Source organism: Amphibalanus amphitrite, unplaced genomic scaffold (assembly GCF_019059575.1).
Source record: "Amphibalanus amphitrite isolate SeventyFive unplaced genomic scaffold, NRLGWU_Aamphi_draft 000846F_arrow, whole genome shotgun sequence".
NCBI lineage: Eukaryota > Metazoa > Arthropoda > Thecostraca > Balanomorpha > Balanidae > Amphibalanus > Amphibalanus amphitrite.
The window spans coordinates 85,678-110,758 of record NW_024882340.1 but is presented as its reverse complement, the minus strand read 5'-3'; the positions used below and the strand labels follow the sequence as shown (position 1 = coordinate 110,758).

The 25,081-nt window shown below is 47.6% G+C and overlaps 1 protein-coding gene across 8 annotated transcripts in view; it reads left to right on the top strand.

Moving 5' to 3' along the window:
• The window catches only part of LOC122367046 (golgin subfamily A member 4-like), a 71,255-nt gene that overhangs the window by 9,124 nt on the left and 37,050 nt on the right, over positions 1 to 25,081 (top strand). For 7 of the 8 annotated variants that reach the window (XR_006253986.1, XM_043339818.1, XM_043339824.1 and 4 more), the window contains exons 2-10: positions 14,289 to 14,429; positions 15,257 to 15,355; positions 15,808 to 15,879; positions 18,480 to 18,590; positions 21,234 to 21,346; positions 21,568 to 22,640; positions 23,757 to 23,940; positions 24,370 to 24,503; positions 24,864 to 25,027. Coding sequence is in view for 7 of the 8 variants with exons in the window: in XM_043339818.1 (XP_043195753.1) it covers positions 14,347 to 14,429; positions 15,257 to 15,355; positions 15,808 to 15,879; positions 18,480 to 18,590; positions 21,234 to 21,346; positions 21,568 to 22,640; positions 23,757 to 23,940; positions 24,370 to 24,503; positions 24,864 to 25,027 (2,033 nt within the window). In the remaining variant the exon portion in view is untranslated. The remainder of the gene's footprint in view (positions 1 to 14,288; positions 14,430 to 15,256; positions 15,356 to 15,807; positions 15,880 to 18,479; positions 18,591 to 21,233; positions 21,347 to 21,567; positions 22,641 to 23,756; positions 23,941 to 24,369; positions 24,504 to 24,863; positions 25,028 to 25,081) is intronic. The other variant, XM_043339820.1, reaches the window with a different exon arrangement.

Here is a 25,081-nt window from a genome sequence, read left to right as displayed (position 1 = left end):
ACTACCCAAAATGATTGCGACTCAATTTCACATTACTCATATCGGAGAATATTTTTCATTTGGCGGCGCCGTTTGTTTATTTCGTCGCGACGTCTCCGGTCGAGTGGTTGTCGTCGTCCTCGTGTTGAAGGTAAGTTTTTATCGTTTTAGTTATATTTAGATGTTAACCCTCGCCCATGTAGGGGGGGGGGTTGGTGCAACCCCCCCCCTGAGGTTTTTCGGAAATAGTGCAAAAACGGCGGCGCGCAGCGCCGCCAAATTTTGGGTACCTTATGGGGCAAACCTTGCGCATCTTTTGATAAAAAAAAATTGACCGGGTCATGTCAGGTCACGGAGTTATGACGTCACAAAGGGAACAGCCTCCGGCCGGATTTTCACAAACTGAGTGCCAACGCCCGAGGTTTCCTGCCGGTGGTACGGACATCGGTTGATGGATCGTGATGAAACTTCCCATGCATGTTGGGGCAAGTATTGGCTATCATATGGTATAAGAAACTTGACCGGGTCAGGTCAGGTCACGGAGCTATGACGTCACAAGAGGAACAGCGTCCGGTACTATTTTTGAAAAGCGCCCGAACCACTATTTTGCTAATTCTTGTCACCTCAATGGGAATATGCAGCAATATTAGCTTCTATAGGGAGCAAATGGACCTTCCAAATCCAAAAATACAATCAGCTTTCAAAAATTTAAATTTTGATTTTTCGAATTTCTGCCGCCGACTGTGACCTTGCCGACTTCCGGCGCTCCCAACGCGCCATTTTTAGAGCTAGGGAAACGAAATACATACCAAACGATAGAGAATTGATCAAGGAACACGATAGTGAAGGTTTCAAGTCGATATCTCCCACCGTTTTGCCGCAATCGCCGCGGGAAGTTGAAAAAAGTCTATTTTTCCGAAAATTTGACCTTTGACCGGTCAAAAGTAGGTCAAATGTTGACCTAGGACCAAAAAATATACCACCAATCGCGAGATCTCGGCGAGAGCAATCCGTTGGTCTTTTCCGCTAAGCTCTACGACGCTCCGTTTTCAAACGCCAAGGGGGGGGTCGCACCAACCCCCCCCCTGCATGGGCGAAGGTGGCAGATCGCCGTTTACGGGCGAGGGTTAAAAGGTACACTGAAAAGTTTGAATATGCTGTGATTTTAAATTTAGAAACACGTAAACGTCAATCAATTCACGTTTTCCTCGATTTGCGTGCAAATAAGTAACTGTCGACGAAAGTGGCGCCATCCGATGTGATGTTTTGAAGGAAGGAGACACAACATATTTACGTGAAAATTTTTGTTTTTTAGTGGTCTAAGTGCTTCAAAGAGGCTGTGAATGTTTTCTTCACACAATTTTTCATTAGGTATGATGAGGTAAAAGGTAGTTTTAGTCTTAACTTTCATATAAATGACATTAAAACATATGATAGTCCACTCCTATCAGTGATTGAGTACCTTGATATTTGGCATTTCTTGTTAATTTGAATGTATTCTCTATCCATATGTCCTGATAGTAAGTGACAATACTCTGCCAATATGTTTCCATAGTTTTCACATTCATTTTCCAGTCCTTTACATAACATCACAATTTATAATAAACAAAACTCAACTCCTTCGTTACTTCACAACGCTGACAGCATGAGAGACTGACAGTCAACTATTGTGTGTGTGAATGCTGAAACAGGATAGCCACTTTGCTGACTGGCTCATATGAAATAAGATAAAAATGATCCTTTATATCATTTCCATCTGGAGGATCGGAGTCAACGGAAAAGGAAGGCCACTTTCAAGCCTCAAGGTCTAGGCCGCCAGATGCCAGTCGACAGTCACCACCAAATTTATAATAGATTAATTCATTATTATACTTTGAGACCCTTAGGTCACTGGATCGGCATCACATTTTCAGTTTCAATATAGTAAAGGTTTTTATTTGTATGATGTGAAATATTTTCCTGAATCAGAATTTAATTACCTATCCCTAGGTACCTGGTAGAGGTTTCGGATTTAATGCTCATTGTTGGTGTGCAGTCAGGATTTTTTGACAGGTCCAGATAAGGAATCCTGAGCAATTTTATAGTAAAGTGGCCTCCTTATAAGTTATAATCACCACACATTTTATCAAAACTCAAAAGCATTTGCAGAATTCATTCAATGAAGAATTTTATCAATGTTGCACCCATTTCTTAGACGACCTAGGCTGCATCTTTTTTAGTTCCTGTTGTATGACATATTTTCCATTTTGTTCCACTGCATAAAGGAAAAATCGTTTGAGATCACCAAACAGCTTTTCTTTTTCTGGCAGGTCTGCACAACCAAGCGGTCGCTGGCGAGGACGTCGGCCGTCCCTGTGGGTAAGGTCATCTGCTCAGCCTTTGTGGAGATCAGCAAGACGTCACCAAGATGAAGACTTCGCTGGAGCAGAAGCCGCTGACCCGTGTCCGATCGGGCAGGTCATGCTCGACGGCACGAGCCACAACTTGAACGACTCGGTGACATCAACAACATGGTGGAACAGGTGAATGAGTTTGGCGACGTGTTGTGCGACTGCAAGAAGGGTTGTCTGCGTGTTCTGGCCGGCGGAGCGGCGACGCTGCGCCGCAGTCTGTGCTGGCGGTGAGCAGCTGGCCGTGGTGACCGCGCGCGCCCACATGCGCCGACAACCTGTGCGGCTTCGACGGCCCCGGGACAGCCCGATGCCGCCCACTATGCGACGCCGACCGCGCACTGTCCGTACGGCCACATGGAGGTGTGCCCGCGCCTTTTGCCCGCACGCCGCTACCTCGCAGCTGGTCTGCAACCACGCCGTCGCCGCCTGTAGCCCGATAACAAAACGGCTGTCTGATAATGCCGCGTGTTCTTTGTGATGTTGCTACTGTGATGGTTGCTACTGCTGGTCTGGGACTCGATGTTTCCATTCGTCCCTTACATGTTAAGGATTTGATAATGATTAGGTTAGTCCGAGCTTAGGTCGTTTATGTCATTTGTTATATGGCATATTTTGGATCAAAGCAGTACGACACTGCCTCCTGCTTTTGTGATGTATGCTGGCAAGACGCAGGTTCCGGTCGCTGGTCACCCGGTTCCAATGTGGTCGGGCTGGCATGCGATAATGTGATGTTGTTTTGCTCGTCTCTGTGTTCCACACTTGATGATGTTTGTGAATCTAACCCACATTGTATAGTATTTTTGTTTGCTTGCGGCCGATGGCCTTGTAAGTTGTAACCGTGGCAATACAGTTTTTCCTGCTATAATTCTCCAATATTCAAGCGTGGGTGGATATCTTTCTGTATTCACGTATTCCCTTCTCCCAGTACAGTCAGAGAATATCAATACAGTATTCTTACGGATTATTCAAGCCCTGTATAATTATTTGAGGTGTGCCGAATCCAAAAGGCGACCGATAAAACTACTAGCGGAAAATGTGACATGATGCCATGGGTTTGTGAAAAGTTTAGGTACCACGTAGCATTCAACTTCCTGCATTTGTGTTTCAACTCAGTTTAACGTATTTCAACGAACATAACATCAAAAATGGCAGCCAGTACCGGCTTCACCTGTCACGGAGAACGCTCAAAAAATTGAGTGTAGATGCTGGCCGGCACCAGGGACCGCGGATTCAAATTCTCGTAGGGTGTGCAAGATGTGGCGATTGGGCCCCCATCTCACGCCGGGCCCCTTCCAAAAAGTCAGCGCCGCCACTGCTCCGGAATAAGCCGGTTCTAAGGAAGCGGGGCGGGAAAACCTTCAAAATTGACGGTCGTAAGATGACTGAGCGAGCATCTTACACACAGAAAAATATTGACACCGTTAGCGGTGTAATTGCACAGTACATATCTGAGCACTTGAGGAAAGTTAATTTAGTCCCTTCCCCGCTTAAATTACTCGCGCTTCTAAATGAACACCAGGAAGAAGGTAATAGAACACTGTTAGGAGGGTTGGGTGTTTTACTACATGTAGCAAAACACCCAACCCTCCTAACAGTGTTCTATTACCTTCTTCCTGGTGTTCATTTAGAAGCGCGAGTAATTTAAGCGGGGAAGGGACTAAATTAACTTTCCTCAAGTGCTCAGATATGTACTGTGCAATTACACCGCTAACGGTGTCAATATTTTTCTGTGTGTACAGTCAGGAGATGCATTAGCAGAGTAAATGCACATGCATGCATGCAATGTGATCCAAATCGATCTCCGATTTTCCCAAACAGGCCCCTAAAGGCTTACAGTGACCTTCAAGGGCCCCTACGGGCCTCAGAGAGCCCTTTTGCAGTATTTGCACAGTTGATGTTGGCACACTTCTTTTTATCATGGATTACATGAATTAGTTTAAAAATAAAACACGGCCGGCGGGATGTTTGGGCCCATCGATTTGGCCCCTATGACCTATGGGGGTCTGGCCTCCGGCCCCCTTAGCTTCCCCATTGCTCTACGGCCCACACGCTGGCTTTGGGGCCCCATAAAGGCCGCACGCCAGCTCCTGAGACCCAACGCCGGCAATTCTAAGGGTCACCGGCGCACCGCGCACGGTCTTTGAAGAGTCCCATAACGGCCTCTGGAATACCTCATGTACATAGAAATATGGATGCCCACGCTGCTTCTTGGGCCCCCACACCGGGCTCTTTGACACCGTTCGCCGGCTCCATGGGGTACCAACTACTACCAAGCAAGCCCGCCTGGAGGTCCCCCACCGTCTCTTGGCGCCCGAGTAGCCTCGATGCCTGAATAGGGCCCCGAGACATCGACCTTGGCCAAAAAGCGTTCGTGTAGGCCCTCAGAATTCAGAAACTGGTGTGAGCCCTGAGATTACTGTGTGGGCTACTCAGGCACTTCTGTCGGGTCATCATGCATCGATTTGGGTCCGAGCTAGTGAGGGTTATCAGAAGCATCCTTTAGTCCTGCGACTTCAGAGGTCGGTGTGAGATCCTAAAAAAGAAAGTGAGGGCACACCGAGGCTTGCAAAGGGCTTTTCCTCGGAGGTCAGCCTTGGCCGAACGGCGCTCCTCAAACTGATGTAGGGCGCTGAGATTACTGAATGGGACTCTCGAGTATTGGCATGGGGCCCTCATCTATCAGCACGGAGCCCTCAGGAGCCGGTAAGGGCTCCTCTGCGGCATGCATAAGCCATCCGATCTCAGAGGCCGGTGTGAGATCCTAAACAAGAGCTGAGTGCACTTAAAAACCTGCGTAGGGCCCTCAGAGATCAGCTTTGACCAGACGGCGGTCGTGGACCCCCTTAGAAACTGACGTCGGGGCCGCCTCAGTCGGTCGGCCCTCTCACATCAGCCTGGGGATCTCAGGAATCGGCCTGGGGCCCTCAAGAGCCGGTTAGGGTCCTCGGAAAGTGGTATTATACCCTGAGATAGCTGTGTAAGGCCCTCGGGTAACGGCTTGGGGCCCTCGGGCATCGGCCTGCGCCCCCGGGCATTGGCCAGAGGTCCTTGGATATCGGTCTGGGGCCCCTCAAGAGCCGGTGAGGGCCTTCAGAAACTGGTATGGGGCCCTGAGATAACCCTGTGGGCTTTCAGGTCTCAGGTGCTGATGCAGGACCCTTAGGCATCGGCCCCAAGAGGGGTTAAGGAGGGTAGGGGGCAGGGGCCCTCAAGAGCCGGTTAGGGTCCTCAGAAACTGGCGTGGATCCCTGAGCTAGCCATGTACAGGGTGATTTTTTTTACTTGTTAAAAAGTAATGAGGTCTAGTGGGGTTAAAATGCAAATATATCTTGCAAAATTATATGCCAGGATGACGAGCATTCTGGGACATTTTGATTTCATGCAGACACGATGTGAAGGAACGTCCATCGTGTATTTTACTTGTGCTTGAAGTTACCCCCTCTTTCACCGACACGAATCAGCCCGCCTGAGCACGTGTTGAACAGCACCATGGACTCACATCCTCATTAGGCGGACTGAACAGGCTCCTATCGCCCATTTTCAGCTCTGCCAGATATTTCCACTGTTTTCTTGTTATATCTGCCATAGCTGCATAGATATAAACATAGCTGGGTCCAAAAACTAGAAGTTTAGGGAGGGCAGGTCGAGGATTTTGATACTGGCGGCCCTGGTGGTGCCTGATTCGCTGTTTTTCTTTCTCCCTGAAGACTGATTCTTCAAAAGCTGCTCATACGCCAGATGGACCGTTTGAAGGTTATTTATGACTACAAGCTTGTTCATGCGTTATTTAACGTCTTTCTGAGGTATCTCCTTGATCATCGTATGCTTCAAACTGCCTCAATGCTTCAAAATCATCGTTTTGTGTCGTTCCTTACTGAACGGCGGTGGACCATGCGTGCCCGATTGGTGGGACATTTTCAGGCTCCATTGGGGCCGAGGCCGTCGGTTAAAAGGGACAAATGATGACACCATACAAAATGTCCCAGATTTATCTATCACGTGCATTGCTTTTTTGCACGCGATTTTTCGATTTAGGGACCACTATTGACGTTTACTTTTTAACAGTTAAAAAAAATCACCCTGTACATAGGTACTCAGACACCGGCGTGGGACCTTTAGACATCGACTTGAGGCCCTCGGGCATCGGCCTGGGCCCTCAAGAGCCGGTGGGAGCGCTCAAAAATGGCGTGGGTGGGGTTCTGAGATAACCCCTGAGATAACACTAGAACCTGTTCACGCCTTCAGGCACCGGTGCGGGACCATCAGGCTCGCGCTGGGGCCCTCGAGAATCGGCTTGGGACACTCAAGCGCCAGGGCCGCATGGGCCCCCACAACGAACTGTGGGTGTGCAAAAATAGGTGTTTGCACACCCTCAGTATTTTCAGGGTGTGCAATTGCACACCCTGCCCCCCGGAATCCGCGGTCCCTGGCCGGCACTCAATTTTTTGAGCGCCAGCTGACTGTCGTCTGTCGTGGCGCTCAATTTATTGAGTATCGCGGTCCCGAACGACAAGTGGCGCTCAAAAAGTTGAGCGTCTTTAGGGCATTTTCTTTCCAAAAACACCGATATAAATTATCACGGCGAGTGTTCGAGAAGAAACCTTGTTGCTCTCTCTTGCCATTGATACCTTATTTGGATGCGATATTTGCCGTAGTGTGACGCTAAAGGCATTTTAAAATACCATCGTTTCGCCTATTCCTTCATAATGGGGCCCGCTCAATTTTTTGAGCGCTCAATTTTTTGAGCTTTTCCCCCTTGTGCGTGGGACTGACATGGAATAATATGATACCAAACAATAGTGCAACCATTCTGGACAACAAAATTGTATGATAAAATTAATTTAGAATACTCTGGCAGCATGATTTACGAGCACAGGCAGGTGTTACCTACCAGCCTTCTCAATGCTCGTAAAACCAACGTTGTAGTTTTGATTTTACCTTACATGATAACACACTGGGCTGCAATGGCACATTTAATTAAATACTGTGAAAAGACCAGTTATAACCACTTCACAAGCACAATTGCACCTCATGCCGACATCCTTTTCCAAAGACAGTCAGCAGCGTCTTTCGTCAAAACTGGAAGATAAATTCCCTTTCAACTGTGAACATCAAAAATATTTCTTCATGGTGTGACTGTGATCTCCATATGGAAACCTTGCAGGAAAAGAATTAATGTCAATTGTCAGCTCTTCAAATTTCTTTGGACTTTAACTTGCAGTACCATATCCAGTTTGCTTTGATATTTTGTTTTTTATTCCAAGTTGAAGTTGAACACCAAGCTCCAGATATAGCAGTAGGGTGACCGGTTTTGCAAAAAGTTTCGAAAAGTTTTGCTCCCCAGGTCTAATCTAACGTATTTGGGGTTGCTGATCACGAATCCGGCGGAAAAAATATAAAATTCGAATTTTTTTTGACCGCCCCGGCTCTTTGATTATTTCCGGTTTTCTCAATTTTTGCATGTTTTTGAATAATATGATGAATGTAATGAAAAAATATTAAAAATGTATCGCTAAATGCATGTACCAGTCGATTCGGCACACAGCGGCGTCGAAATCGGCACGCCGCCTGCTTCACCGGCCTCGCAGGAAAGCATAAGGCTCGGAAGGTTTGCGTTAGTTACCCGATTCTCTCCATAGATGGCGCTGGCGTAGCCGCCCGCCGGCCGGTCGTTACCGTGCCGTTCACAGCCCCGGCGGTCACTTGCGACCGTCGTGGTCGTTATGCTACGTCTATCAAAGCACGACAGAAATGTTCACTTCATTTTTATGTTACTTCAGACATATTTTAGACCTTATGTTGAATTGGATAAATGACTATCGTGAATTGGCGAAATGGTGGAGTGCGCTCGGGAGCCATTTACAATAGCGAGGAACGTAGTTGGATTGATCTGAGTAACATATGACTCTGCGTTCACTGTTGATGTGAAGTTTATTCACACTATGTAGTATGTAGTCGGGTGACATGAGAACAAAGTGACTAACATACCTTGTGTACGACACATGGATGAAGCTAATGCTACCTTTTCATTTTGTTTCGGTAGGCCCGTTTGTTCAGAGCGTAGCCGTCCTGTCGGTCTGCGCCTGTTACAGCTGTGACAGATTCGGTGGTCAGCTTTACAGCCCTTTCGGTGGATTGGGTATGGCAGGGGACCCCCGTATTGGAGTCTGTAGAAAGTCGCGCAACTCATCCTCGCTCATGTGTCGTGCACAAGGGGGCTCAATGTCTCGGCCCTCGTCAACCGCTCGCTGCACGTTAACCAGTTCCATATAGTTGTTCGCTTGAACGTTAATTTCCGGCAGCCGGAAGTGCCGAATGGGCTGCTGCTGTGGCGGTGGGGGTGGCAGCTTTGGCGGCGGTCGTGGCGGCGGTGCCGGCGGCGGTGGTGGTGGTGGCGATGGCCGCCGCCTCTGTCGCCGCTGCTTCTGCTGTGGCGGGGGCGGGAACGGCGGCTGCTCCTGTCGCTGCCTTTTTTGACGAATGCTCTGGATTATTAATCCAGAGCATTCGTTTTGGATTATTAATTCGTTTTGCATTCGTTTTGGAGCATTCGTTTTGGAGCATTCGTTCCAGAGCATTCGTTTTGGATTATTAATCCAAAGCATTCGTCAAAAAAGGCAGCGACAGGAGCAGCCGCCGTTCCCGCCCCCGCCACAGCAGAAGCAGCGGCGACAGAGGCGGCGGCCATCGCCACCACCACCACCGCCACCGCCGCCGCCGCCGCCGCCACAACAGCAGCAGCGGCGTCTGAAACGGCGGCGGCCATCACCACTACCACCACCACCACCACCGCCGGCACCGCCGCCACGACCGCCGCCAAAGCTGCCACCCCCACCGCCACAGCAGCAGCCCATTCGGCACTTCCGGCTGCCGGAAATTAACGTTCAAGCGAACAACTATATGGAACTGGTTAACGTGCAGCGAGCGGTTGACGAGGGCCGAGACATTGAGCCCCCTTGTGCACGACACATGAGCGAGGATGAGTTGCGCGACTTTCTACAGACTCCAATACGGGGGTCCCCTGCCATACCCAATCCACCGAAAGGGCTGTAAAGCTGACCACCGAATCAGTCACAGCTGTAACAGGCGCAGACCGACAGGACGGCTACGCTCTGAACAAACGGGCCTACCGAAACAAAATGAAAAGGTAGCATTAGCTTCATCCATGTGTCGTACACAAGGTATGTTAGTCACTTTGTTCTCATGTCACCCGACTACATACTACATAGTGTGAATAAACTTCATATCAACAGTGAACGCAGAGTCATATGTTACTCAGATCAATCCAACTACGTTCCTCGCTATTGTAAATGGCTCCCGAGCGCACTCCACCATTTCGCCAATTCACGATAGTCATTTATCCAATTCAACATTAGGTCTAAAATATGTCTGAAGTAACATAAAAATGAAGTGAACATTTCTGTCGTGCTTTGATAGACGTAGCATAACGACCACGACGGTCGCAAGTGACCGCCGGGGCTGTGAACGGCACGGCAACGACCGGCCGGCGGGTGGCTACGCCAGCGCCATCTATGGAGAGAATCGGATAACTAACGCAAACCTTCCGAGCCTTATGCTTTCCTGCGAGGCCGGTGAAGCAGGCGGCGTGCCGATTTCGACGCCGCTGTATGCCGAATCGACTGGTACATGCATTTAGCGATACATTTTTAATATTTTTTCATTACATTCATCATATTATTCAAAAACATGCAAAAATTGAGAAAACCGGAAATAATCAACGAGCCGGGGCGGTCAAAAAAATTTCGAATTTTATATTTTTCCGCCGGATTCGTGATCAGCACCCCCAAATACGTTAGATTAGACCTGGGGAGCAAAACTTTTCGAAACTTTTTGCAAAACCGGTCACCCTAATATAGCAGGCAGCTTGATCATCTTCGGCCTTGGTATAATATCAGTCCAAGTTCCAGTATCTTCTAATATTCAAATTAAAATGAAAAGCAATAGGCTTTCTCAGCGCCGACGACGGATTTCACGTTGATAAAAAAGGGAGCTCAAGGTCAGCAAAACTCGGGTTCAAGGAATGGCGGGCGTTGAAATGACTGCTGACGTCATCAAAAAACCGCTAATGGTTAAGAGATAGGGACTAAGCTGGTCCCACCCTGCAAGTAAAGGGAAGAAATTTCTTGAACACCATAAAGCTGCGGGGGTTGCGACCAGGATAAATGGTGGTTTCTGAGCCTGGCCGCAAACTTGGCTATCTCAACTCAAAACTAATGTTAAGGTGGGATGGTCCCTTTAACCCTCGCATGTGTAGGGGGGGGAGGTCGGATGGACCCCTCCATGGTTTTTCGCGAATAACTCGCGCAAAAAGCGGTCGATCGCGACGAAACTTTCGGTACCCTCGAGTTGACCAATTTTACACCTACTCTTGAAATTTCATGACCTTGACCCAAGTGACCTTTAACCTGTGGCGTACTTCTCGAGGCCATGTTTGGCCGGAATCGCGATTCGGCGTATGTCGGCTCGCGTTAGCCGCGCGTTCGCAAGCTTTTCGTGGTTTCAAACGTTAAAACATATGATTTGATGCTGCTCCAATGTATTAGGGTGAATATCAAGGTCACCTGAAGGTCAGGTCAGGTCATTGGCCTTTGGTGACCTCGGTTTACTTTTTCGAGTTTTACGTGTTTTTAAGGTACCGTAAACCGGGGTGAGTTGATATGGGGTGGTGAGTTGATATAAATTGCTCGAAAAATGTTAAAATGTGTGCTGCTCATCCATTTGTAAACCAATTTTTAGTTTTATTTTTCTGTGAAGTGAAGCAACCAATAAGTGATGCATATAGCTGAGAAAGGCATGCATGTGGTGCAGTGCCTTCTTAACACATTACTTTTTTCAAAGTCCTTTTTTCTTCTGATTTTGAAACTAAGGAAAAGTCCCCACCCTACAGCAAAGACGGTGGATATTCATGAAACAACATGCACTGGGAAAGAAACTACCATCAATTTACTGTTGATCCCAGGTAGTTTTGGGTTTCACCTATAACAACGCTTTTTTATAATTTTAAGAAAAGTGACAGGTGGTGAGTTGATATGCCATCAGGTGGTGAGTTGATATGCATGATAAAAGCTGATACCAGGCTGGTAGGCATGCAAATTAGCATGAAATATGGGTCTGCAGGTAAGACAAAGTCAATTAGACCAACTCTTCTCCTTTTCTTTCCCCACATCATTCCATCAACCCCAAAAGCTTTAGTTTTTTTCTGAATGCTTGAGACGAGGCCTGTTAGTATCACTGATGTTAGTTGTCGGACTTTCGTCCCCGTCTTGAGTTGAGATGTTAGTTTCACAACGTTTCAGCCAGTAGCTTCTCCGGCCGTAGTCAAGCCTGCCTCGATAGTGGAGTGGTTACAACCGTGGACCATCACCGGGGAAACCCGAGTTCGATTCCCGCTGACTACAGGAGCTTTCGAACTGTTTGACGCGTACGGCGCAACGCCACCAACATCCAGGTCCTTGAGGGTCAAAGAACACCTGACGAGTGACGACGGCCGGAGAGTAACTGGCCGAAACGTTATGAAACTGAATCTCAACTCAAGACGGGGACGAAGGTCCGACAACTAGCATCAGTAACCCCAAAGTTTTTTTTCTGTGGACATACCTAACATGCAAAAGGCACAGCACAGCTCCCTGTCAAGTCTCAAGATGGCTCCCTACAAGCTACAAAGGAACACTATAGAACACCTATATTACATACAGATTAAAAAAACTGTTATATTTATTCGTAGTTTCGAAAATGACAGAGCTGTCATTTCTGTATGGCTAACAGCGCGGGAATTCTGATCTCGTGAAACTGATTAGTTTTCCTGCTTGGCAGTTGCCAACCGAGAATGAGAGGCAAAATGAAATGGAACAAACAATATAAAGAAATTGACCGGTGTTTAGCCCTCGCCCGTATTCGTGTTTTGCCAGCGTTTAACGTATGGGGGGGGGGGGGGGGGGTCCGTTGGAATCCCATCGTCGTTTGGCCCCTGGTGGAGCTAGAGCTTCGCGGAAAAAATGAGCGTGTTGCCCGAGACGCGAGGAAGCCGATGATAACCAACTTGGTCATTGGTTAACCTTCCAGGCCAGGTCAATTACCCAGAAGTCGGGAAAATAGGGGGTTATTTGAAGTTTGTAAAGCGAGTTTATTATTTTTTGGCTGTTGCTGATCGCGAATGTCATGTTAGTTTTGCTCACAGATGTCTTCGTACATTTAGGCCAGGTCAGGCCAGGTCAGGTCAACCAGTAGGTGTCCTGCCGGCTATCCATAGGGAGTGTCAAGTGTCAGCTACCACTGACGGTGTCGTAACATGTTACGAAGGCACTAAAACTACTTCATAAATGATCAAATGCATGTTAAATTCGAAATCGGCCCGAAAAAACTACCCTAGAAACATGTAAAACTCCAAAAAGTGAACCGAGGTCACCAAAGGTCAATGACCTGACCTGACCTTCAGGTGACCTTGACAGTTGACACCCAAAATGCTGCGTGGGACCAACATCATTTACATGTTTGGACGTTACAATCACAAAAAGACTGGAAATGCGCGGATAATGTGAGCCGACTACGCCAAATCGCGATTCCGGCCAAGCATGGTCTCGAGAATCAGGTCACAAGTCAAAAACCATTTGAGTCAGAGTCATGAAATCTTTAGAACATGTGTAAAATTGATAAACTCGAGAGGTACTGAAAGTTTCGTCGTGATCGGCCGCTTTTTGCGCGAGTTATGTGCGAAAAGCCGAGGTGGTCCGTTCGCCCGCCTATAAGTGCGAGGGTTAATTTTGGCTTTTGATGCCGAATTCTGTTTTATGTCGCTTAGAATACAGTCCGAATTAGATTCGCTTCACTTCACTTCATTAATATTTTGTTGACTACCAGTCAACAAAAGCTCAGAAGTATATGTATTCTTTCATTTCAATCCATTATTTCTGTCAGAGGCATATCAACCTTGACCCGCAACTGACAATGTGTTTTAATTACAAGAAAATACACTTGTAATTCCAAAATATATTGCCAGTTTTGATACCGTTGGCTTGAGGACACGTGACTAGCCAAGTTCAGAATGTTCTAAGTAAAACTAAGTATCATAAAGCGAAAAAATGATGCTGCTAAAATCAAGCCATTTTGATCGCGCTGTGTTGGACATGATTGCGTTTTCATGAATGTGAGGTCTGCTGCCAAACTACTAGCATTTTTCTAATGGTTTCTTTCAGGATGTGTTCTCTCATCCTTTTTTTAAACACTGGCATTTTATCAACTCACCTCTGAGCTTCTTTAGCCGAGAAATTTTGAAAAATCCAAAATCATATCAACTCACCCCCTGTGGGGTGGTGAGTTGATATGAACTTTGGCGTTTTAAAAAAGGGGCTTAATATATACATTTTTTATTCATTTTTGCTGATTGCCTCCCCAAGGCATGTGCCATGAAACTGGCACAAAAAGAATTCCGTAAATGAATGTGGCTTTTAACGAAATCTAGAATAACCTCAAAATCCATATCAACTCACCCCGGTTTACGGTAGTTTTTGGAGCTGAATTCGAATGTAGAAACCATTTGAACATTTACGAAGTAGTTTTGGTGGCTTCGTAACATGTTACGAAGCTGTCAGAGGCGGTTGACACGTATTACGAATACCCGTCATGACCCCTAGCGGTTGACCTGACCTGACCTGACCCGACCTGGTCTAAAGGCTTAAAGACATCATCTGTGATCAAAACTAACACGATATTCGTGATCAGCACCCTAAAAACCCCATGGCAGCCACACTTTACGACTTTCTAACAGGTCCCGATTTTTCCGACTTTTGGGTCTTGACCTGACCTGGAAGGTCAATCAATGTAAATGTAAACAAATTATCGTCTATTTTTTCACTTCCCATTACCTACCTTTCTCACTTCTTTTCTCTTTCCCGACAGGTCGGTGAATGGCGGCCGTATGACGTCATGCCGCTAGCCAGCTGTCGCTGCTGACGTCATGCTGAAGACCAATGACCCGCTGTGCCCTCTGGGGTTCTACCCGCAGGTCCGCTGGCCAACCCGCTGCAAGCGCTGCTACAGGTGAGAATGGAATAACTGCCCGCGGGGGAGGGGATGGAGGGGGAGGTGAGTCCAAATGGGTCACAGCTTTTATTTTTTATTGAAGGCGCTTCAGTCTATCGACCGAACTGCCAGCGTATGTAGATCTTGCAGTTGAAATCTGAAGTTTTTCTTCCGATGGATTTTCGGTTTGAAAATTGGCTGGATGTAGTCACAGAGGGCGCAGTTGGATCTCAGGTGGTTAATAGCACGCTAAAAGACGGAGATCCCCTCCGGATTCATAGTTGTTGATAGTTGCAGAGATGATTTATTACCAACTTGAAGTGAGAGACACGCTTTCGACAAATGGTTCATGGCAAGTTTATATTATTATGAAACTGTTGTTTACTCGCTTTGTTCTGTTTCGTTAAAAGGTTTCTGCAGACATGGTTTCACACTAACAGCAGCACGTATACACCCTCTGTTCAGACGTCGTGCTGCTAACGACGTTCGATTTATACAACCGTTAGAAATAGTTACTCCTTTGCCAAATGCGAAAGCTGCGGGAGGCTCCCACTTGTTTATTCAGACTCAGACAGTGTTTATTTTTTGTTCTTCTCTGACGAGACTGACGCGAATGATCAGTAAAAAGTGCCGCTATGTTTCCGTGTCAGACAGTTTGTACGAATTTGTGCGCCTCGTATTGTAGAATACCATGCAGATGTTGCAATACAATAACGCGGAATACACGATAATAAAACGTTCATTGCTCAGTGGAACATTCATTTTATTGTAGTCACTCAGCACTCAATGCTGCAGTCTATGCACTGCACGCCGTTTTACACGCTGTCCTTTTCGTTATTTTCCAGGGAGTACAGCGAGCACAAGCAGAAGAGACCGGACAGTTCGACCAGTGGCCTTCGAAAGGACCGAACCACCGGCTCTTCTCCGTCCCTAAACACAGCCAAGTAAGTCTGCACACTTAGCTGCACCGCTAACCCGGGCTGGATGACGCCATGATTTGTCATAAAATTATTTTATGTTTGCTCGTACGCTTTATCTTGTTTTGTTTGTCAAACAATGATTTCGTCGAAAGCTTCGTTTTTTTTTAAGTAACAGTATTATTGCAATGATACGTGTTTGACTGAAGTTTTATGGCATTTTACAAAATCCTTGTTATCTCTAGTTTGTCGTGTTTATTTCTTTAAATTTGTATTCCTTAGTTATCATTGTGATTAACTACGTTGAGATTGTACGTTTCATTTCCTATCTTTGCACTTTATTTTCATTGATGCTTCATTGTGTTCTTGCCCCATAACATGCTAGCACATAAAGAACGTCAGTTGACGTCAAATCATTTTTAATTTACGGGTGATTGCGTATGAAAGATGTCACAGATATTCAACGGCTTTGTTTTCAGAGTTCTTGGCTCAGGTCCATTGTCAGATTTTGCTGACTATGAGACGAGGTTGAAAAACTTCTTTGCCAGAAGGTATTTTAGCGCTGCAAATTGAATTGCGTAATAGATTATTCATAGCAATTATGATAGTGCATAACTGTCGTGAGCAGAAGCATAATTAAGTACGTCTTGAACAGGGGCTGCTTGAGTGTTGTGTTCCACCACTGTATATAGATATAGCGTTTTTAGCATTAGTCATGCCTAATCAGCAGGCATGATAGATATCGAGTGTAGGCAGTGTGATTTGCGATAGTCATCACAAACGTATGTAGTGTAGCGAGAGATAGGTAGTCATCGAGCGTAGGCAGTGTAGCGAGCTATAGCCATCACAAACGCATGTAGCTTAGCGAATGATAATTATCACAAAAGTATGTAGGGATGCGAGTGATTTAAGTCGTCGAGCGGCCCATCGATCATGCTGACAGGTAAGGCTGTACAAAATATTGTAATAACTATAGTTTGCAAAGCATAGATACACCGTGCCACGACACTCACGGAAAAGGAATGTGAACTGATGGCGATGGCTCAGAACATCAGTGGATCTGCCTTGGGCAAGCTTCAAGTCGATCGGAGGTGTCCCAAATCTGGCATAAATATTTGCGGAATCTTGACTAGATGTAGACTGTTTTGATGTGGCACTGAGAGACAGCTATTTGCCTGCATAAATGCCGGAACAAGCGGGAGGATATGCAATTTTGTAGGGTTTTAAAATTTCCTTAGATCAGCATATCTCAAGACGACAAATCCGCGAATTCAACTTAACTAAAAGTGCAGTAAACGTCGTAACATGCATGCGCTAAGGAACTTTATGCTGCAACGTCCACTATCGCCCATGGTGTCAAATTACCACCTGATCAGTGTGCAGTGAGCACCTCTCAGAGGCCTTCATCCCTATGCATGTCTTCAGTCGTTTTCAGGACGGCTATATGATACACATTTAATGCACATTTGGTGCACGTTTGTTGCAGATTTGGTCACAATACCTACGTTCATTGTGTTTCTTAGAAGTTATCAGCTTGGTTTGCACAGTTGCCTATACATATACCTCCTTTTTCAAATTGCCTATCAGACGTTATTTTCGATTAAAACACTGAAATGAACTCATGATATGAAGGTGTTTATTGTAAAAGAAATATGGTGCAGATTTGGTCAAGTTAAGTGCATTCGCCCGATAACTCGTCGTTAAAACGGCTAGTAGCCGTTTTCACGACGGCCATCTGGTACACATTTGGTGCACATCTGGTACAGATTAGGTGCAGATTTGGTCAAATCAGGTTCAGTGTGTCTCTTAGCAGCAATCAGCGAGGGTTGCACTAATTGCTTATATGCCTCCTTTGTCATATTATCAGAGAGCATCATCGATTAAAACACTGAAATAAATTCATAAAATGAAGATATTTGCTGTAAAAGAAATTAGGTGCAGATTTGGTCAAATCAGGTGCATTAGCCGGATAGACCGTCGTGAACACGGCTAGTGTCACCTTAGACGCATCTTTCCTGAGACAATGTTGTAGCCGGCGGCTCAATGGGTCTGAGCAGACCCCATCCACATATGCGTTCACCAGCTGCGCCCAGCCCACACTTGCCGTGCCCTGCCTCCGGTCCGGCTTTTGCGCGTGTTTGTAATTGGCGGTGATTGGAGCGCCATTGTACGTCCGCCTCGCCTGTACTAGTGACTCGGTGAAAGCCGGTGACTCGGTGACGCACTGTGAACACCTGTGACGAAGCGGTGACGTGTTACCCCCCCCCCCTCCCGGCGGGCTGGGGGGGGGGCTGCGTGTCACCTACTCCGGCGGGTGAGGGACAGGGCTATACCACAGGCAGCAGTGATCGGATGGATGCATCTCTTCACGAGGTGACTACGGTGAAGCTGGTTCAATAAACATGGACCTGCGGGGTTTGCCGTTGTCCTTCTGTTCAGTAATAGTGGCATTCGTTTGAGAAATGAGAATCAATTGATCAAAAACCTTCAGCCTGTCTCCATTGATGAAACATTTAGGAACACCGTTGATCGTGCCTTTGAGTGTTTTAGCATCATTCTTACATGAATAAGCCTACACAGTGGCGGATCCAGGGGGGGGGGCAAAATGGGCATTTGCCCCCCCCCCCCAAACGGCATGATTTTAAGGAAAGAATCGATAAATTGTTATGGTTTGCCCCCCCCCCAAAAAAAAAAACTCTGAGCTGGATCCGCCTCTGAGCCTACAATACTCTGCTCGGTATATTCGTTGCTGAATTTTCTACCCGGACGCTGACGTGGAACAGATGAGGTCGGAAGGCCGAGACAGTTTTACCAGCGTTCTCTGCCAGCGGCTAGCTCTGGCCTGGCGCCATTTTGGTGTGACGAGGGCCGCCCTTGGCACCCTACTCCTTCCATTATCACCACCGCCACGAATTAGATGGTCCTTCACTTCCAATTAATGGAACAGCTGGGTGGGGCTGGGGGCTGTCTCCATCGCATTTGGAAAACCTAGTTTCACAAATCGGCAAGCGCAGTTTTGAAAATCCAACCCTCGTTAGATGATTGATTGATTGATGATTGATGACACTGAACTTCTTGTTCAGTGCTGGTCGCAGTTCATTGGGTTGCGAAGTTTGTTTGGTGCTTGTTGTGACGCGTGCCCTCTGTGCAGGGATGAGGCGGCCTCGAAGACCGAGACGGCAGCGGCAGCGTCCCGGTCCCTGCTGGCAGAAGAGGCGGCGAAAAACTACACCACCAAGTCAGCAGCCAGTCCTCTATCCAGGTGAGCCTACAGCTGGTGCGTTTATAAATATGCATGGCGCACAACTATGTATGCTGATATTATAGAGAACATGAGTTTCCATCAGTTTCAGTTCTTCTTTTATCCCTGACGCGTAAGGGCTTCTTTTATTCCTTTTCTGAATTAATTTATTGGTGTATGGTGTCAAAGAGCCATGGTTTGCTAATAACGTTTCCCATGAGGTGCTTCAATCGTCACTCTGTCAAGGTTTGCCAATAGGTAATCAGTAATGTGTGGGTTTGCTTATAGATACCTAACCCTTGAACTTCAAGGAAAGTTTGCTGAAGCGCAAAATGGGAAAGCGGTGAGAGGAAGGCGTAATTACCACCATGCATTAGGTACACCATGCCGGTGCCCTCGTCCCCCACCACCCTCTCTACCTGGTCTGAGGCAGGAGGACAGACGAGCTGAAGTTTCTGCTCCATCTGGCCACCGGCCACTTGGCACAGAACTGATACCAGCTGACCGACCCGCGGCATTGGAGCTCAATTTATTGATGTCGGAGCTACCCGGAGTGCGGGGGTGGATGGGAACAGCTGAATACAAGGATCTCATTCAGTATTAATTATGAGGCGCCACACGCTGACTCAAGACTGACTGCTTAGTATCCGAGTAGAGTACCACACAAGGATAGATGGCTAACAACGTTTCAATGTTATTGAAAACTCAACACGCTTGCAGTACGTACCCGGTACCTACCTATAGGCTGGGTAATTGCAAATGAATGTTTTCAGCTATTTTTTCTCCTAACCTATAGGCACGCTAATGGCATGCCATGGATAATGAATTGCCATAGGGGCAATGTTTCTCTCTGATCTTACCTATCTATTCTTAGTTTAGTTTAGGTAAGTAGGTACCTGCCGACAGCAAATCTGCATCTAAAACCACTGTTCATGGTGAACACCTTGAGACGCTTCTCTTCCAACGAACGATTGTCGTGACTCGTGAACACCTTTTTGGGTTTGGTCCTTCACGTTGACGTGACTGACGTCATGGTGACGTATTTCTGACTGTCTTATCAGCCTGTCGATGTTCATGGCCTGACACTTCCTATTGCTGGCTGGGTACGATGCAGTTTGATTTGAAGTGGCTCGCTTAGGACGTTTAATTGTTGGCTGTTTTCAGGGGAATCAGAAATGCTACTTTTACTATTTTTTAACAGATTCATCTTAAATCCTCCAAGCGACTTCGCACAAGCACATGGATCACCATGTAGGAAGTCGAAGATCTTCGTGCCGGCCTAGAGCTGTAGACAGGTGGAAGTTTCAGCAGCAGAACGGGTTTAGGGCAGTAGGGTGGCACAGACTGGGCCAGGGTCAGCGGCTATAGGGTTAAAAATACTGGCGCGATGTCGCCCGCGAGGCTTTGGCCGGCACCGTTTGGCCGTCTGCCAGGCTCGGGGCTCCACCAGCCCTCATCGCTGCAACGGGCACGGGGCATCGCGCCGTCAACGGACCCCGCTGAGCCAGGCTGCCCAAACGACAGCAGCGCGACCTTGTGCGCGCTAGAGATGAAATAATTTCTTGGAAACGAAAGGCTAGCTCTACTCCACTGCCACCGAAAGTTTTTAGAAGTGCACACCCTCGACATTAACTATCACAAAAAGCAACAGGGTCCGCAGTGAATCTACGTGTCTGTTTATCTAGATCTATAGAAGTTCGAGTCACATAAAGCAACAACCGATCTCCAGTGTGACCAAGGTTCACCTTCTGCATTCTAGTGGCCTTTTAAAGACGAAGATCATAAAAAGGTATGGGACTGTGGGCGGAAGAGGCGGCCGATGTTTCATAGCCTCTTACAAAATGCCTCTTACAAAGCCTCTTCATAGCCTTCGTTTCCAGCATATAATCCGCATATAACCCCATAAACCTTGCAGGCCTGTTGGGTCGGTTGCCGTCCAACACCTGCTGCGCGTCTGTTTGAAACACCGTGAAATTGTTGCAGCTGAATGATCGTGTCGGTGGGCTCGGGGTGGTGATTGAACTTAATTTGAAGCACGTTGGTCTTGTGAGCGACGCTCACATGTGTTTATGCTCGATCTCTGCGGCAGATGTCTCAGATGCTGTTCTGCTGCACGTTCTCTGCTCACGTTTCTCTGACACGTTCACGTTTGATTATTTGAATTGGACAAATTAATCTATTATTAATCTATTATTAATCTATAGATTAATCTATAATTAATCTATTGTTATTATTAATATATCTTACATCATATACTAGAAACTTACATCATATACTAGATACATCACATACAACAAACTGAGCTCTAATGACCTTGCACTCGGCGCTGGCGCGCGGCTTTGGCCATTGCCTGGTGGTGCGCCACAGGTTCGGGTGGTCTCTTGGGAAAACGACGATGGCTTATAGCAAAAAGTAGCTAGGGACATGTGGTCTTCACTATTGGATAGAAAAAAGATCGGCGCATGAAATGACACCTAAATAATGTGTGCACGTGCAAACCCATTTAATTGCTTAAGGCACTTCCATTACTTAATAGTCAACCCTAGTACGTTCACGTTTCCCTGACACTGTTGTTATGTATGTTCCCTGTTCACGCCTGAAGGCGCCGTGTCCCTGATATCGTCAGCACACGTAGCTGACCGCCTGTGTCTTATCCACCTCCAGGAGACTGGGGGCGTACAGCGGCCTGAAGGCATCCTCCTGGTCCGCCCACGACCTGCGTACTGTCGGAACTGACGACGACAGCGACACGGAGACCGTCAAGGATAAGGATGACGGTGAGTGTGAATGTTGGCTAGCTGACTGAATGAGGGCTAAAGTCATGTCACAGCGAGACATGAAACGTGAGAATCAATTGATCTGGACTGGTGTCAGGTTTAATTATACATAATTTCCTTTACATACGCCTATCAAACAAACTCTTGCAAACTATTCATCTGTGTCATTTGAGCATTATGTCAGGCATGACATCTAAGTAAGCGCGTCTGCCTTGTTTCAGATTTCATGAGTGTAACCAGTCACGACGACGACACGTTCGCTTCAGCGCTGACAGCCCAGTCGCAGGCGCCACCGGTGCCGCCGAGGGTGACCGAGTCGCCGGCGGTGGCCGTCTCCGCTCCCCAGTCCTCCGCCTCCGCCGCGCCGCGCAAGAAGCTCTCCGTCCGAGAGGTGAAGACGGACAACCCCAGCAACGGCGTCAGCGCCGACGTCGCCTTCATCATCAAGCTGAAGAACGCCAAGAAGCCGGAGGATGATGACGACATGAGCACGATGGCGCCGTCGGAGGCCTCGGTATGGACGGATGCCACCGGTGGCACGGACACAACCGACACGACTCTCGTCGACGAGAAGAACCAGCAGCTGGAGAAGACGGTGTCCTCGCTGCAGAAGGAGCTTGACAAGTTCAAGAAGAAGGTCGACAGGCTCAACAAGGAGAAGAAGGAACTCATGGATAAACAAACGGCGGCCGTGAAAAAGTCGAAGTCTCAGTCGGAGGTGCTGAAACTGCAGCAGAAGATGCACGAGCTGACATCGTCCAATGAAGATCTCCTTGACGACAAGAAGAGCCTGGAACTGGAGGTGCTTGAATTGAACAGGGAGCTCGGACTGCGCCCGTTGCCAGCGGAGGTGGACAAGACGCTGACAGACTTGCGGATGCGCCTTTCGAAGGCAGAGAGTTTGGTAGAGGACCTCCAAGAAGAGAACGAAGAGCTGAAGGGACAGGTGAAAGACATGGAGGAGGAAATGGAAGAGATACATGATAACTTTCGGGAAGATCAAGCAGAAGAGTACCATGATCTCAAGCGGGAGCTGGAGCAAGCGAACAAAAATTGCAGGATTATCCAATTTAAACTAAGAAAAGCAGAGCGAAGCAATGACGAGCTGATTGGACAAAAGACGGCACTCGAAGAACAGCTAAAGAACTTGCAGAGTTCGGGAGCTGGAAATTCCGAGAAGCTAGAAAATGAGTTGAAGGTGGCGCAAGAAGTATCGAAGAAACTGGGAGAAGAGGTAGAAATGCTTCGAAAAAAGACAAATTCTCTGGACGTTAGGCCACCCATCAAAAGACAGGTGAGCGTTTTTGCTGTCTTTAGGCCGTCTAGTGTGGCTGTGTAGCTAAGTTGGTAATTCACCGATCCCTTACCAAATGATTTCACCCATTTACATCCCATAGTCAAAATTTGCTTTTCAGGTCAGTGAGTCTTTATCTTGCAAATGCATTCCCACAGGTTACTGATCCCAATGTGACAGATCCTTTGCCCACAAGTACCTACTTTCTGGCTACTGCTCTGGTTACGTTCACACTAAGCTTGCATTCTCCCGGAAAGGAGGCGGCCAACAGAGGCCCGGCCTCGGTGTCCAAAAATAATGCTAAAAAATGTCTGTGCTGCTGTCCTGACGCTGTGGCATATGACTGCACTGCGCTGTGAGAGCGGCCGGCGGCGCTGTCCGAGGCGGCAGTTTGGGCCGGTGCCCGCCGTGGCCGGCTGGCCCACTGCCATCGCACGGGCCAGTCGGAGCCCGCCCGGCCCGCGTGCTCCGTCTTGGGGCCGAACGGAAAAGTCCAAGGTGAAAGAGTAGGCTGGCTGACAGGTGAATCCTACCCGTTTCTTTTCCGTGCAGGATTCCAACGTTTCAACTGTCGTTAGAAGTAGATAACGGCATTCCAAAAATTCTGTCAGACCTACAGAAATGAGTAAATGACCCATTTCGAAGTTCAACAACGTGGAAAACCAGCAAACTCAACAGCCCGTACATATTTTGTCCAATTGCTATGTCCATATAGTCCGACGCCAGCTACCCCCCCCCCCAAAAAAAATGTTTGCAATGATTCACTAACGGATTCAGGAGGGAAGGGGGGATTTGGGGCAAATACCCTCCCCCCGCAACGCCCGAAATCGACAAAAATTTGCGGTTTTTCGAGACAACAACGAAAAGTAAATTTTATTGGAAAAAAGTTTGTTTTAAACTGCACAGCAGTGCGTAAGGAATCAAAATACGATGAGTCTTTGGACTTTGGAGATTTTCTGGGGTATGCCCCCAGCAGGGCCCAAGACCGCCTTTCTGAATTTGCCAGTGCGCTGATAAAGCATCATGCTTTACGGGACAATAAAACACCACAGAAGTCCCGACTGATTGCTACAAAGAAATGTTTAATGGACGGACATATGTTTCCCCCTGCTCCAGTCTTCCGCTAGCGACGAGAACAAGCTGCTGCGGGACCTGCAGGACACGCTGGAGCGCGAGGCTGACCTCAAAGAGCAGATGAAGTTCGCCGAGGAGGAGGCGGCGCAGCTCCGTAAGAAGCTCGTCAGGGTGGAGGAGGAGAACGAGAGTCTGGCCATCCAGCTCAAGAAAATGGCCAAGAAGGGTGAGTCTGTAATGAGTAACTGGGCGAAATGGACTGTTTTCAGGTGACGCTCAAAGGGTAGATAAGTGTGGATCACCGTGGCTTTGGCCAATGATTCAACCTTCAAAGTTCGACCTGGATATCCGTCTTGTTGAAGCCATAACCGTGTTGGAAATAAATATCCTTGATTTCATTTACACCCTGCCTGTGCATGTAAGTGCATTTTGGATGTTCCCAATGCGATTAGGTGTAACATATGTCAGCGTAATTATATGAAGCTATGTCTCCGTTCATAGCTTCACCTCCTTCCCGCTCATTATCCACATTTAGCGCTGTCGCTCGGGGCGCCGCCGACCGACCCCGGCGGGCCGGACGGATGACGTCCGACCTTGGCTGACGTGTACTGTTGACGCTGATGAGTGACGGTGATGGCCGGCGCGGTGTTGGCAGGCCGCCGACCGGCCAGCGGCGGCAGTCTGGACGGCCCCAGCTCCGTCTCGCACGACCGGGATGAGGGCATCTCGGAGGACATCGAGGAGCTGTCCCCGCAGGAGCTCAAGATACAGCTCGAGCTCAATGAGAGAGTGAGTGGTTAGTCTGGCAGTCAAGGAGCCTGTGATGTACGATTATCAACTTGAGATGCGAATTAATGACATTTGTATGCCTATGCACATACGTGTGACTTAAGTCACACTATAGAACACGAACTATGACATTGTATGTCACATAAACGAATAGTAAAACTAGATAGGGGCTTCAAATATCTTCAAAAAGCATCATGAAGTATTCATATGTCCCATGTTTCTTTGCATGTTTCATGAGGTCGCTGTCAGCTCACTACGAAATATGAGTCTTTCACAGTGACATAACAGTACCGATTTGAAATGGATATCATCGGGTCTGTTGAACCTGCCAAATCCATAAATCTCGCTGTCTGTACCCAGGAGACCAGCTCTCTTCGAAAGAAGGTGGACAACGTGGAGAGTGAGAACGAGCGGCTGCAGCGCCAGGTCAAGGAGCTCCAGGAGCGCATGAGCCACGGCAGCAAGGCCACCATTCCCGAGATCAGCATCAGCGACCCCAACGCCTACTATGAACAGAAGATCAAGTATGTCCTATTAAAAAAAGTATGTCCTTAGATTTTACATTTATAATTCGGTAA